A 14,391-nucleotide genomic window follows, 5' to 3' on the forward strand; every position below is an offset into this window, starting at 1 on the left:
TTATTGTTATTAATAATACACGGCTGCAAAGAAGCTGGGGTTGGAACAGTGTGCTGTATTTCCTTTGAGGATCTCAGAGCACTGGAGAGTTCCTCAGATGGATGACTCAACCCTATGTCCCCAGGCTTCTTACAGGCCAGGGCACCTGCCCTTCCCTGACTCCCTCTCACCTGAGGCCTGGATCCATGAAGGGCCCCCGGAGCATTCTGGGATTCAAATCCTCAGCCCGGGTTTTTGGTGGGGGAGGGGAGTGCCCTTAATCTTTTCCAGCTCAAGAGCTCTTGAGGATGCGACAGAACGTGAAGGAGCTCGCAGGGATGTTTAAGAGAGAGGGAACGAAAGGGAATCCAGGTGTGGGAGAGACGGACGGAGAGAGACCAGTGTGGGATCTGAATCTAGTTATGCTACTCACTGGCTGTGTGACCTTGGTCTACTCACTTACCTTTCTGGTCCTTGACCTTCTCACTAAAATTTGGGGTGTCAGGTTCCCTCTCGCGGGTGCTGTTTTAGTACATTCTGGGGTACTATCATTTACACCACAAATTATTAGGACGGAGCAGCATAGCCCGCCACCCTGAGAGCTGTCCGTGGTGCCGAAACCCAAGCCGGACGCCCCGTCCCTGTCCTTGGTGCTGAAACAGACCTCGGTCCTGCTGCCGCGCGGTCCTGCAGGCGGCCCTCTGCGCCGTCCTGGAGAGCAGAAGCCACGAGCCTGGGGTCCTCGCACCACGAAGCCTAGTGCTTCCGCTTCCCTCGGCCACACTCCCCCTTGTCGACCCCTCGCTGGAACCACAGCAGAGGCTACCTGACCTCGAGGGCTCCGTTTCCCCGATGGCGAGGACCCCAGTGAGATGTCCAACTCGGGGACAAAAAGAGCCTCCCCCAGCTAAGGTAAAGGCCACACCCTCTTCCCTCCCTGAGAGCCCGCCACCCTGCCTCCTGGTGCCCGGCGCGGCACTGCACCCAGAGCAGGAGCACAGAAGGTCCCCAGCGGTGGCGCTGGGCGGGCAGGGAAGGAACGGCAGACGGCCGGCCCCCGCCGCCCCCTCGCCGCTCCCGGGGCAATCTGGCACTCTGAGCTCGCGGCGTTGCCCAACACCCGCACGCTTCAACTTGTCCCACTGCGTTCTGGCCTCTTTGGGCACCATGCTGCCCAGGTCACAGAGCAGACTCCCTCCAGCTGGCCAGACCTGGGACAGGCAAAACTCCCTGCTTCCTCCCCCAGGTGCGTGGGGTAGACTCGTGGAAACAAATACCAACATTTACTCCCTCTGCAGGGCCAGTCCTCCAAGATGAATGCAAAGGCCTCTAACTTGTCTCTTCCCAGGGCAGAGGCCCCCAACTCCACACTCATCCAAAGAGAACCTTGCCCACTGCCCCTCCCTAGGAAAAAGTGGGGGAGGGGGAGGGGGTAGAAGACTACAACTGCAGGACACTCCTATTTCCTGCCCTACAGGTGGGGGCTCTTTGAGAAGCAGTTATTCTTGGTATTTTTAGGCTTGAGATGAGCCTAACTCCTCTTTCCAAAAAACTCTCCCCATTCTAAATGAAATTTTTTTTTCCAGGCAATTAATAAAACCACCTGAAGACAACACCCAAAATCATTGCTTCTCTGGATCCCAGGCAGAGAGTAAAGATAATAGCTTTTAATTATGGAAGATGTGTCTGGTATCCTTTATTGAGCACTTACTATGTGCCAAGCACTGTAGTTAGAGCTCTTACAAAATCCCCATGGGAGGCAGCATCATAAGATGAAGAAAGTGGGCTTCAGAGGGGTGAGGTGACCACTTAGGCGGTGCAGCTGGTGAGTATTAAGATTGGCCTGGGGTGGGGGCTGGGGTTGTGGCTCAGCAGTATAGTGCTTGCCTCACAGGTGGGGGGCCCTGGGTTTGATCCTCAGCACCACATAGAAATTAATAAAATAAAGGTATTGTGTTCAACTACAACCTAAAAAATTAATATTAAAAAAAAAGATTGGCCTGGGGAACTGCACCTGTCTGCCCTTAATCTTGCAACTCAGCTAGATCCACTTTACCATACTTCCCGGCTCTGGAGCCTCACTACCTGTAGGTAGCTCCAGGACCATTTCACCTCCCCGCCATCCTCACCTCTCAGTCAAGAGCCACATGGAAGAAGACAATACACCTGACACTCTGCAGCACTTACAGCCCTCTCCATGCTTGCAAATCCACCATCTGAATTGAACCTCAAGATATTGAGGGGCCAGGCAGGTAGGGATGGCCCTGTTCTGATTTTAGAGGAGAGAAAACTTAAGACTCCAAGGAATAAGTGGCTCTCCCAAGTCGCCATGAGCAATCAGCCAAACCTCAGCTGAAGATGGCGGGACTGCCAGCCCAGGGCTTGCTTCCCACTTGTCCAAGGCAGGGGTCCTAAGGGTATGCTGGGCAGAGAGTCCTAGAGACCTTCATCTCCTAAGGGGCTTCCTGAGGCCATGACCAGGGTTGCTTTGCCCTCCTGCTCCCCAGGGCCCATCAGCTGGCTCAGCTTTAACTTGGAGTCTTGGAGTCTCATTCTAAATGAAATTTTTTTCCAGGCAATTACTTCCTGCTAATTAGGAAGCAAGGCTGCCAGTCCCTGGGCCCCGAGTTGACCCCTTTCTCAACTCACAGGAGTGGGGGTTGTGGAGGTACTGGGTAACAGCATCAGCCACAGACACTGCCTGGGTCAAGGCCTGCCAGGGCAAGCAGGCAGTGAGGGGCTAAGGAGTTCCAAGGAGCTGGAAGAAGGGAGGTGGAGATCCTCCAGAAGGGGGGCTCTGAAGTGGAAGAGAGCAGGGGACCAGGAGCCAGAAGGAACTAGGCATTCCCGTGCAGAGTGAGAGGGACAGAGGCTGTGGAGTAGCAGAGGTGCCAGGAAGAGCCAAGAGGCTGGGATCCAAAGAAGAAGGCAAGCAGGCATCTCAGGAATCAGAGACAGAAGCGGGGGGCTGCCCCCTGCAGAGGGAGAGGAAGGAAGAAGGGACCTGGAAGATGGTCAAGATACAGGCAAGGAAAAGTCAGAGAGGGAGCTACCAGGAGACTCCAGGAAAGGGAAGGAGAGAGGAAGGGCAGGAAGGAAGGAGGAACTGCGGAGGAAACCCCAGGGAGAAGGGGGAGGAGAATGGGGAGGACGGCTTGGAGTGGCAGCTCCCAGAGTCCCAAGAAGGGCTCTCTCTGTGTCATTGTCCTTGAGCCTCCCCCAATGTCAGTGCCCAGCCAGCCGGGTCCGCACACCCTCCTACGCAGCCACAGGTGCAGGCGGGCACCATGGCAGGCCACCAGCCGGCTCATGCCCCAGATGCTTCACACACTGGGGGCAGGCAGCTGACCTCCCTCCCTGCCAACCCACTGGGCCAAGCCAGGGTCCCCCTGGGTCACACAGCACTGTGACCAGCTGCCCGTGTCCGTGTGGTCCAGCCTCTTTACATTTCAGAGGGAAGATCAAGGCCCAAAGAGAAATGGTGCTTGTCCAAGGTCATATAGCAAGTGGGCAATGAAGCCAGATGCAGAAGGCTCAAGGGCTGAGTCCCAGTGGTGGGTCCTGCTCTCTCCAGGGGACAGCAGGAGACAAGATGGATCTTGGTTGCTAGCAGCGAGTCCCTGATCAAAGCCCTGTGGCGTATGGGTGGCAAATGGAAGGAACAAGGATGGCCAGGGGCTGGAAGGGAAGCAAAGGAAGTCAGTCCTTCTGGAGCCCTGAGGGAGGTTCTGCAGCTAACGTTATGGAGCACTCACTAGGGACAGTGTGCCAGCTCCTTAAGACACGGCCTGCAGGATCCTATTGACCCCATGACAACCCTATAAAGTCCACATTACTATCATCCCATTAAAGGAAAGAAAGCGAGACTCAGGAGGGTTGAGTGATGGCCAAGTCCACAGCCAGCCAGTGGCATGATTGTAACTCTGGTCGCTAGCCACGTTGAGGCCGCTGCCCTGAGGACCCCTCTGACATGGCCTTATCCGAAGATGCTGAGGTCCATGAGCTCCCGGGACCCAAACCCAGCTCTGGCAGGATCTAGGCCCCAGAATCTAGGCAGCTGAGTACTGTGGGGAATTCTTGGGGCCCCCGGGAACAGAGGCAGTACATTGAGGTCCTAGACTTGAACAGCCCTATGTTAAGGCACTGCAGTCTGATACCCAAACTTGGCTCTGCCTCCAACTTACTGTGTGATTCTAAGTGCATTTGCCCTCTCTGGGCCCTGGTGTTCTCACCTGTGCCATCAAATGGTGGGACCAGATAATAATGACAGCCCCTACCTGCGTGGTGCTGTGATAGACCCAGTCTCCCAACGGCCCCAAGATGGGGCCGTCACCTCCATTCAACAGATGGGTGATGGAGCTCTGCCAGGCTACGACGCCTGGTTTACAAAGCAACCAACACATGGCAGACCTGGGACCTGAACCCCGTCACCTCTGGTCCACAGTCCCTGCTCCGGCTCCCACTCCGCGTTATTTCCTTAAGGACCCTCTCAGTCCTGTGGGGTGCCTCAGAGATGTCTGCCCGTGGCCCTCTGCACCGGCCCGTGTGCCATCGTATTTTCACGTGGGAAGCACGTGTTGTCATGTGCCCGCAGAAAGTGACGTGTCTGCTCAGGCTTCCACACCTGCTCCTGTTTCTACCTGGCACAGCCCTTCTGGATCACACATGTCACGAGCAGTCCCACCTCGGGAGCAGACCCACTGCAGCAGGTGCGCGCGCACACACACACACACACACACACACACACACGTCCCCCTCTCTGGGTACTGTTTGATTGGCGGGGACCATGTTCCACGCTGCAGCACACAGCCACATGGCGGTGACGTGAGCCACCACACCCTTCTCCTCTGCTTCCCTCTAGTGCCTGGGTGGCTGACACGTCACATCACACACCTGCCGCACTCCCATCCCCGCTGCTTTCCTCACGCCTCTCTCCTCACAGAAGCGGGCACCTTCTCCAGGAAGGAAGCAGGCTCCAGCACAGCCCGGCTCCCACGGCCCGCAGATGCCAGCCCGCTCGGGGGTGGGGAGGGAGAGGCGGGCATCCACCGGAGGCTCTGAGGGGCCTGGGGTCCACAGTTCCCATCAGAGGAGAAGCCCTCTCTCGGTTCTGAGTGCCCAGAGGAGCTCCTGAGATTCTAGGGACACTGGCCCTCCTCTGTCTCTGCCAGATTTGGGGCCAGATGGGGGATCTGGGGACAGAGGGTCTGGGCAGGACTATGGTGCCACTAGGGCTCCTTCCCATTGCACCCCTCACCCCATCCCTGGTCCCTGCTCTCTCCTCCCCCTGCCCAAGCATCTCAGAGTCCTGGGTATTTTTAGGCCTCAGCTGACAGGCTGTGAAATCGCACCTCCCCAACCAGGCGGGGGCTGGAGAGGGAGGAATGAGGTTGGGGGGGGCACACAGACAATTCACCAGGCTCCTCCAGGCCTGGCAGGTGCCAAGCAGGGAGTAAAGGGCTCCGCCCTTCTCCCTGAGCCTCCCCTGGTGAGAGGATCCCTCCACCTTGCCTGGAGAAGTGAACGGAGACTGGGTGGGAAGGAGACCGTTCTACTCAGGGACCTGAGAACAAAGGCTTCAGGGGACAGCCCAAGCACTAAAAGAGGCGCTAGGGACACCCTCCGAGTCCAGCTCTGCAGCCAATACCAACTCCGAGTGTTCTCTTCTGAGAGACAGGCTGAGAGACAGGCTGGCTTGGATCCTAGTAGGATACAGGAGGCGCCAGGCAGTGTGGCCCAGTGGTTAAGTCCCAGCCTTTCTAGCGCGGCTGACACAAATCCTTATTCCTGCTCTGCTGAATGGCTTGACCAGACCCTCCAGCTCTCTGTGCCTCGGTTTCCCCATATGTATAACAGCGATAATGATAGCTCCCTTGAGGACAGCTGCGAGGATGAAATGAAATAACGTATATAAGGAACAAGGCAGATGGGGGGATTCTCCCTGGCTGCTTCCCTGGCCTTTAATTCATCCCAACCATCCCTTCTCTCGGCTGGCTTTCTTTCTGTGATCCCTGAGGCAAAGGCTTATAACTGTCATCAGGCTCTTTGGTGACTGTCTGGCCACCCACCCCATACCAACGGAATGAATCCTTGGCTGCAGAGTGTGAGCACCTTAGCCCACCTTCCTGCTTCCCTCTGCAGGGAACACACGCATAATCAAGTGTGCACACGGACCCAAATGTCAACATGTGTGCACACTCCAGCACCTCAGCATGGATGACCCCCAATGGGAGTGGGAAGATGTACCCAGGCCTTGCTGAGAATGGGCCCCTGTGCCAGGGGCCGTGGGCATGGAGAGGGAGGCAGCCGCCTAGTTGCCGTGGATACAGGTTGGTTCTGGTGGGGCTCTGGAGCTCAGGCCTGGCGGATGGAGTGTGAGCTGTGTGGCTCCCCCAGGCATGGTGCTGGCGCCCATGGCTGGGTGGGGTGGGTGCAGAATTGATGCCTAGGAGCATTAACCATGTCTCTGGGGCCCTGAATCTGCTCACCTTGGCTCCTCATCTCTCCCAAAGAGGCCTCCTCTGGTATCTCAGGCACCAGGACAAGGCTCCTTGGGGTGTTCAGTGATGCCCATCTGCATCAGGCTACCCTGACCACCCGTTACCTGCCACAAGCTTGACAAATGCAGGGCCCCAGTCCAGCAGGGCGCTGCAGATCTCTAGGCATGAATGCCCTGGGCTCAGCCAGGTGAGAGACAGAGGAGGGGCTAAGCAGAGACAGGCACAGGTGGTTCACCCCCGAGACTCCAGTGGCATCTACCTGCCTGCCTCCAGGCTCCCCTTCCCCCCCACACTAGAATCTGCTCAAAAGCCTCCAGGCCCAACCTACCTTCCCAAACCTCATCTCCTACTACAGTCCCCAAGGTCACCCTTGCAATCACACTGAAGCACTCATTGCTGTCTCAAATGGCCAAGACCCTCAGCCCTCTGGGCCACTGCCTGTGCTGTCCTCACCTTGCCAAATGCCTCACTTGTGTTGCTCACGTGGCAAACTCTTATTCTTCCTTCAGGACTCAAGCCCTGCACCCGCAGTTCATGTTGTTAGGTAGTGGCATGGCTGGGATCCCAGACAACTCCTTTTTTCTTTTGTAGTATTGGAGATTGGGCCCAGAGGCATTCTACCACTGACCTACATCCCCAGCTCTTCTTGATTTCGAAATAGGGTCTTGCTAAGTTGCTGAGACTGGCCCTGAACTTGTGAGCCTCCCACTTCAGCCTCCCGAGTCGCTGGGATCCCAAACATGCACCAAAGGGCCAGGTTCCCAGACCAACTTCTACTCCCAAGTTCCTACTTCTCAGGGTATTCTGAGGACGGACCAGCTTCAAACAGCACCTGGTGCACATCTTCGCCACTCTGAAGATAACTTACTGGCATTGCCTTGGTATAGCCCTCCCCAGCTTCTCCTCCAACGAAGTGGCAGGCATGTCCTCCTCAAAGCTTCCAGAAACCTCATCCCACACATCAATCTCTGATACCGGATAATGTTGATAACAGCTGCGGTTGGCTGAGTGTTTACTATGTGCTAAGCCCTCTGCGAAATACTTTTCCCGCCTTATCTCACCTCATCCTCAAGCCACCTAGGAGGACCCATCATCACGTGCATTTAAGAGAGGAGAAAAACTGAGGCCATGGAGGTGGAGTAACGTGCTGCAGGGACACAGCAGCTGGTTCCTCTGCCAAGGCTCACACAATGGCTGTTTGAGACCGGAGCCTGGTTTCAGCAAGCCATTCCTGGTAGCACACATATAAGATGCTTAGCACATACCAAGCACTCCACAATGAGAACTCGCTGTTGGGGCACCATCACTGTTATCAGGAGAGAGGGCAGGGTATGCTGGGTGACCTGAGAGGGGACTGCTTAAGCTTGAGGCCCACGAAGCATGAGTCAACCCCTCAAGAGAGAAATGGTTCTCGGAGCCGTTGGGCTGTCGGGGATGGGGTCAGGGATGGCAAGAGGTAGACAGGTAGCCCCAATACCAAGACATGGTGGGCTTGGGGGAACCTGAGGGGTGCTGGAGCGAGCAGCGACGTGAGGGGCTGTGTGCGTCCGGGGTGGACAGAGCACGGGGAGGCCTACCATGTGCTGGCCATGCTGGCCATAGCTCTCTGGTCCCGCTGACACCACCCCATGGTAATGAGACGGATCCAATTTGTACCCAGAGCCCCGCCGGGAGCAGCTGCCGCAGCAGGGTTTGAAGTAATTTAATTGGACACATTAGCCACACGGCTCTCTGCCTCTCTCCTTCACTCGGGCACCCCTTCACGCCACCAGACCCTGCTGGGGGCAGGGTGCAGACACATACACCCCCCCCCCCGGGGACTGGCCATCAGCGTCCCTCCACTCTCTCCTGGAGCTCCTGGGGGCTCTCCAGAGGTTCTTGCCTTTCTCTGGTGCAAGAGGAAACTATGGGATCCACTGAGCCTGGGATTCAGACCTCTCCCGCTGTCTCTTCTAGTGGACAAAATGGGGTCACCCCCTTTTTCCCATTGGACAGCCCTAGAAGTCCCCAGCCTCCTGGTCTTCAGAAAGGACACTCAAGAAACAGGGCCATGGCACATGCCTGTTCTGACAGCATCTTTGGCTTTGTCATTATTAGGGGCAGTCCCCTCTTAGGACTCTGGGGGAGGGGTTCATACACACATGCACAGGAGTGGCTGCAGTCACACACAGAAGAGTCAGATGAGCTCAGCACAACCCAGTCACACACACACACACACACACACACCTACACAATGCTTGTGTCCGACATCGAAAGCTCCACGAACATCCACACCCACACCCAAGTGTGTTAACAGCCAGGTGAGGCCCTCTGTGCAGATGGAGGCCTTGAAGGTAGCCAAGCAGGCAGGTGGGAGGGTGTGTCTGGGGGCAGGCAGGGTCCCCGGAGGTCACTGGCTCTGCCTGACAGAGTACAGGGCAGGAGGGGGAGGAGCCCTCCCCAACGCTTTCCGCCACAGCTCCCTGCGCACCTCAACGCACCTCCCTACAAATACACTCATTAGCTGCTGTTTACAGCGGGCATGGCACTCGGATGAGCGCAGCTATTACGGCCGGCCAGCTGCCGCCCGCACACGCAAACGCACGTAGGTACATACAGACCCGGCAGCGCACGCCGCCCCACCCTCTGCTGCCACCCGCGCTGGAGCCCCGAACGCACAGTCACAGGAATAGATCAATTCCCCAACATCCCAGCTCACCACGCAAGTGGACTTCCAGCCCGGCCCCACAGGCCACACACCTGCAAGGGGTCCTTCCAGGTGGAGGCTGCTGAGCCCCCCAGAGCACGGCCAGTGACCGCCAGTCCACCTTCACACCAACTGGTCTGGAATTCCAGGCGCAGGCTCTGGGCGCCATCCAGCCCCTTCCACAGGTCCCGCCGTCTGCCAACTCTGTTCCAACCCTTGGGGAATTCTGCTGGGTGAGACCAAAGCCCTGCCCTCCAGACACCAATTGGACAGGGCCCAGGAGGTCTGCCCCTGTTGCCTGGAAGGTCAGTGACTTTCATATCCATGGAACTGGCACAATTCGCTTGGCACCACTGGCTGGGCTTCCCTGGCAAGGCAGGAGGGCACCCAGGATGGGGCTGGCACAGGCCGGCTCCGGCACCTGGCCAGACCAGTGACCTCTCTGAGAGAGAAAGCAGACCTCACTGGCTAAGAGTACCACCTGGCAGGCACTGCCCATGGAGCAGGGCCCGCTCTGCCCACCTGAGATGCCTCAGTGCCTCTGAGGCCAGGGAGCTGAGACTCCTCCTCCACCCCAGAGTCCTCTGCTCAGTACTGGGTCCCCTTCTCCCCCACGCGGCCCCCCTCACCAGCTCCTCCCTGCTGTTCTCAGACTCACTCCCCTGGGGGAAGCAGTTATTGAAAATGGTCCATCAGATTCAATAAGGATTCAGTCCCTGAGAGGATGGGCTGGGACGTGGCTAAGTGTTAGCACTTGCCTAGTGTGTGAGAGGCCCTGGGTTCCATCCCCAGCATGGGAGGGAGGTGAGTCCTTGAGAGAACAGTGAGTGGACCAGAGTCGGGGTGAGGGGGAAGGGGATAAGGGGGGGGGAGAGAAGGGGACCATGTCCTTCTCTGCCCTTCCCACACAGCAGCGCTAGGGGCGCTGAGAGGAGCAGCCCCCATTGGCATGCTTCAGTGTCCCTGAGGCCCATGCTTAGGGGGTCAGTACGCAGCTGGCCAAAGGCAGTCTTTGCTCAACTGATACCCACCTGTTCTTCTGGCTTCCAGCTGTCCCCTCACCTGCCACCAGCCAGCCTGTATGTCCTCATCCCAATTCAGCCTGCTCTAGTGGCTTCCCCCCAGCAAGGAGGGGCTTTGGAGCCATCTCTGTCCCCACCATCCTCCAGTCCTTGGGCACCTAGCCTGTTGGTGGAGCTGTCCCCACAAGGCCATAGAGCAGCATGAATCAAGGCCAAAGGAGGGGCCAGTCTCCACAGCAACTCTACAGCTCGGAGGTGGGGACTCTGGCCCACACCCCTAGAGGGCATCCTCTCCCACCCTGGTGTTAGACCGGCTCAGCCCAAGAGCCCTCTCCCTGCCATAACTTTTGGGAGACCAGACTACAGGGTGACCTGTGACTGGGTACAGGGGGCAGCTTGGGAGAAGGTCAGAAGGTGGTCAGTGAAACCAGGGGACAGAGTCAGGCCTCCTCGGACCATCCCACACCATAGCCCCAGCCCCTAACCCTGGTGATCCTCATAGGGCACCTTAACCTGCCCTGTAGCCCGTGCCCCTAACTCCTGATTCATACACATAGCCTCATCAGCCTCGGTCCCTAACTTGTGCCCAGTGAGTGGAGGATTGCCGGGACCAACTCTGTGGATCCTTCTGCCTTAGAAAGGAGACCCACCATGCCAAGGGACCCTGCCCCAGGCAATATGAAAGAGCCTGGTACCCACGCCCCTAAGAAATGGGCTGCCTGACAGAATGTCTGTAGGGGATAGATCCCACTAACAGGTGGGACAGACGCAGGTTTTGCGCACAGTTACCCCCTTGAGGGAACGAGCTCACAGAGGGCTGGGGACTGGGGAGGCAGCCCCCAGGACCTGACCTCTCTCCCAGCAGTTCCTTCTCTGGCCTTGCTCACTAGCTCACTGCAAGGTCACCTCTCCCTCCCTCCTCCTCCCTGCTGCCATCCTGCCTGTCCACTGCAACGCTGACCCCTGCAGGCCTGTTGAGGCCCTGCCCGGCTTGGGGACAGGCAATTGGAGAGACAGAGGGAAGCCCAGCCAGGCCAGTTTCGGGATGCAAAAAGATAGAGCCTGAGGGTAGAGGGGCGGTTGCAGGTATGGCTGGAGAGACTGGGCAGAGTGTGGAGCAGGGGCCCATGGGTGTGCATGGGAGGGGACAGGTCTGCATTCTTGTTCTCCATCGGGATCTCATTTTTTCCCACAGTCTCTTTCTTTATAATACATGGAAGAGAGTGTAGTGCCTGGGGGACAAGAGCCCAAGTGGGGAGGAGGGAATAGAACCTGCCAGGTAAGGTCTTAACCCTACGCTGAGCCCTGTGGGGACCTGCAGAGTGAGTAGGGAGAGAGCACCACAGAAACCCTCTGGCTCCAGCCAGGGGCCTGGGGCAGCCGGAGAGTACAAGAAATGTTTTTAAAAGCAGGATTGGGCCGCAGGTGTTCCTGAGAGGGGGATAAGACCAGGATAGAAGAGGTTCTGGTTCCTGGGGGACCAGAGGGGAAGAGCAGGACTGGCCTGAGTCACACAGGAATCAATTTGCATTCCTCACTCCCACCTGGCAAGGCAAAGGGGGATTGAAGTGGGCAGAAATGAGGGACAGAGCTCTGGCTGGAGGAACAGCATCTCAGGCGGCCTTGAGTGAGCTGAGAGAGGAAGTCTGACTTGGAGCTATAGGGATTATAGGAGGTGGGCACAGAGGCCAAATAGGAAGTTTCTGACCCCTTGGAGATCTCTGGATGACTAGGATCCAAACTGTCCCTATCCTCTCCAGACTATTTCTGACCTCACCCATTGAGTGCTTCAGGTCAGCCTCCTTCCTACACAGAGTACCCCTGCCAGGGGCCCTAGTGGGCCCTGTAGCTGCAGGGGGACAGGACAGGTCCCAATCCCAGACAGGGAGATCCAACCAGGGAGGGGGAAGGAAAGGTCAAGGGGATGCCAGTGTTGGAGTCTAGGCCCTTTGCCCAGAAGATGCCAAGCCCATCAAAGTTGGCCTCCGTGGAGAGGGCAGAGGTGCTGGGAGAAATGGTGATGTCATAGTGCCCAGGCGTGGGAGTGCCGAGGAGTGGGGGAGAGGGATGAAGGCAGGGCCCCAGGCCAGTGGCCTAACTGGAAAGGAAGGGGGAGGCTGCCAGCCTGGCAGGGCAGGGGGAAGGGAGGCTCCTCACTGCACCCCCTTCCAGCCTACTACCCTGAACTGGTCTCTCAACAAAACTATTGCCTTCTGAGAAGGTGAGCCAAGCAAGAGATGCCCCTGCCCTCATCCCTGGTGCTGGAAGCTGGCTCCTCTTGGGGGAAGATGCCAGGGTTGTGACCTGGGTCCAGATAGATGAAGGGAGGACTCTCCAAAGGCAATGCCCCTGTAGCCCTCACCTAGAGGACAATCATAGAAGGGCACGAGGTTCCAGAGGGAAGACTGAGTCTCTTTCCCCCTTATACCCAAGTGCTAAGTGAGCATGATACCAGGAGCCCAGTAGGTGGTCCCCAGTCCACCTGGGCTGAAATGAACTGACAGGGGTGACAGCTGGTTCTTCAGGAGGCAGGGATGGGTTGATTCTGTCCCTCCAGGAAAGAGCAAGTGTGGGCTGGGGCCAGAACAGGCCAAGCCAGTGCCCACCAGCCTGTCCTCCCATCAGCCTGCCCTGGAGAGTCTCAGGAGGAGCTTTCTGCAGAGGGTCTTAAGCCTTTCCTCCCTCCAGCACCTGCACCCCAGGTGCAGCAGACAGCCCACAGACTCTTCATCCGGGAGTAGGTCCTAGATCGGAGTGGTGCTTTCAGCATCCGACAGCAACCCAGAAAGAGACCCCAGTGGCAGAATTGGTAGATGGGGGGGGTGTCCTGAGACAGGGGGAGCATCCCTGATAGAAGCTGGGACTGAGCCTGGGCAGGAGCTGCAGGGGACCTGCCTACAGGTGGGCACTGCGTGAGGAGGCGTCAGGAACCAAGGAGGAAATGGCAGAGCAATTTCCCGAGGAAGGAGAAGGGATTGCTGGCTTGGACTTGGAAGATGCTAAGCAGACAGTGGGCTCCCGGCCACTCCCTTTGAGGAGAAATGCAAAGGGGTGCCGCCCCTCCCCCTCCCTCCCCGACAACACTGGAGTGAGTTTGGGTTCTTTGCTTCCCCCTCCTCAAGCCTAGGAGAACATCCCCCCCAGCACCCCCATTGTCATTGGCCGCTGCGCTCTTTCCCCTCAGGTACCCCTACCTCCCCTCTCACGCTCCTGCGGTTCCCCACCCCCCAGAAGCCTCCCAGCCTTGCTGCTGCACCAGATTCCCACTTGCCCCCGGCACCCTCTCAATTCACAGTTGGCACGGCCAATGCCACTCCGCTCCCCTGTGCCCACGATCTTGGCCCAAAGCGGCAGGATCCTCGCCCTGGGGTCCCTCCGCGCTAGCCTCCCTGGGCACTGGTGCTGGGGAGCGGGGGTACCTCTGAGGGCACTGCCCTGCTCCCGCGGGGGCAGTGGCTCCTCGCTCCGCCACACACGTTGTCCTTGGGCTGCTGGGGGGCGGGGGGAGGAGGTCCTTGTGGGGACACTGCGAAGCCGGCCCCAGGCATCAAGCCTGGCAGTGTCCAAGACTGCGGGTTCAGGGTCCGAGCCGCTGCCACTCGAACCCGAGCCCCCAGGGTTGGGATGACCCTGGGGGACAGGCGGTACGGCTCCAGCCGACAGCAGCCCCAGGCTGAGGCTCCGAGACGGCGCCCGGCTCTGCCGCCGTCCTGCCCGCCGGTGCGGGGCGCCCCAGCCCGCGCGGGGCCGCGCTTACCTGGGCTGGCCGCCTCCGGGTCCCGGTACATGGTCCCCTCGTCGCCGGCTCCCTCCGGGCTCCTCAGAGCCGCCCGCGGCCGCGCGCTGCTCCGCCGCCGCTGCAGGGCATGGGGCCGGGCGACCCCCGGGGGCGGGTCCGAGGGCGGGGGCCGCGCGGGCTGCACAGAGCCGCGGAGCCGGGGAGCGGGGGCCGCCCGCCAGCCCTCCCGCCCGCCCGCGGAGCACGCTGCCGCCGCTGCCGAACCGCACCGAGCCTCCTCCCTCCGGCCTGCGCGCCGCGTGTGCGCGCCGGAGCGTATGTAAGTGTGTACGAGGCCGTGTGTATGTGTGTGTGTGTGTGTGTGTGTGTGTTAGCGCGTGTGTGAGCGCGCCCGGGGCACCGCCGGCGCCGCCCGCCTAACGCCGAGCGCCGCTACCACCGCCACCGCCTGTGCCCGCTGCCGCC

General features: G+C 58.8%; 1 protein-coding gene across 3 annotated transcripts in view; it reads right to left on the reverse strand.

Annotated features, from left to right (window-relative positions):
• The window catches only part of Syt7 (synaptotagmin 7), a 59,197-nt gene extending 45,139 nt beyond the window's left edge, over window positions 1-14,058 (reverse strand). For all 3 annotated transcript variants that reach the window (XM_076844681.2, XM_076844680.2, XM_076844679.2), the window contains exon 1: window positions 13,945-14,058. In XM_076844681.2, the coding sequence (XP_076700796.1) occupies window positions 13,945-13,975 (31 nt within the window). In that variant the 5' untranslated portion in view covers window positions 13,976-14,058. The remainder of the gene's footprint in view (window positions 1-13,944) is intronic.
• Window positions 14,059-14,391: the final 333 nt, after the last annotated feature.

The sequence above is a fragment of the Callospermophilus lateralis genome, chromosome 2 (genome assembly GCF_048772815.1).
Source record: "Callospermophilus lateralis isolate mCalLat2 chromosome 2, mCalLat2.hap1, whole genome shotgun sequence".
NCBI classification, from domain to species: domain Eukaryota; kingdom Metazoa; phylum Chordata; class Mammalia; order Rodentia; family Sciuridae; genus Callospermophilus; species Callospermophilus lateralis.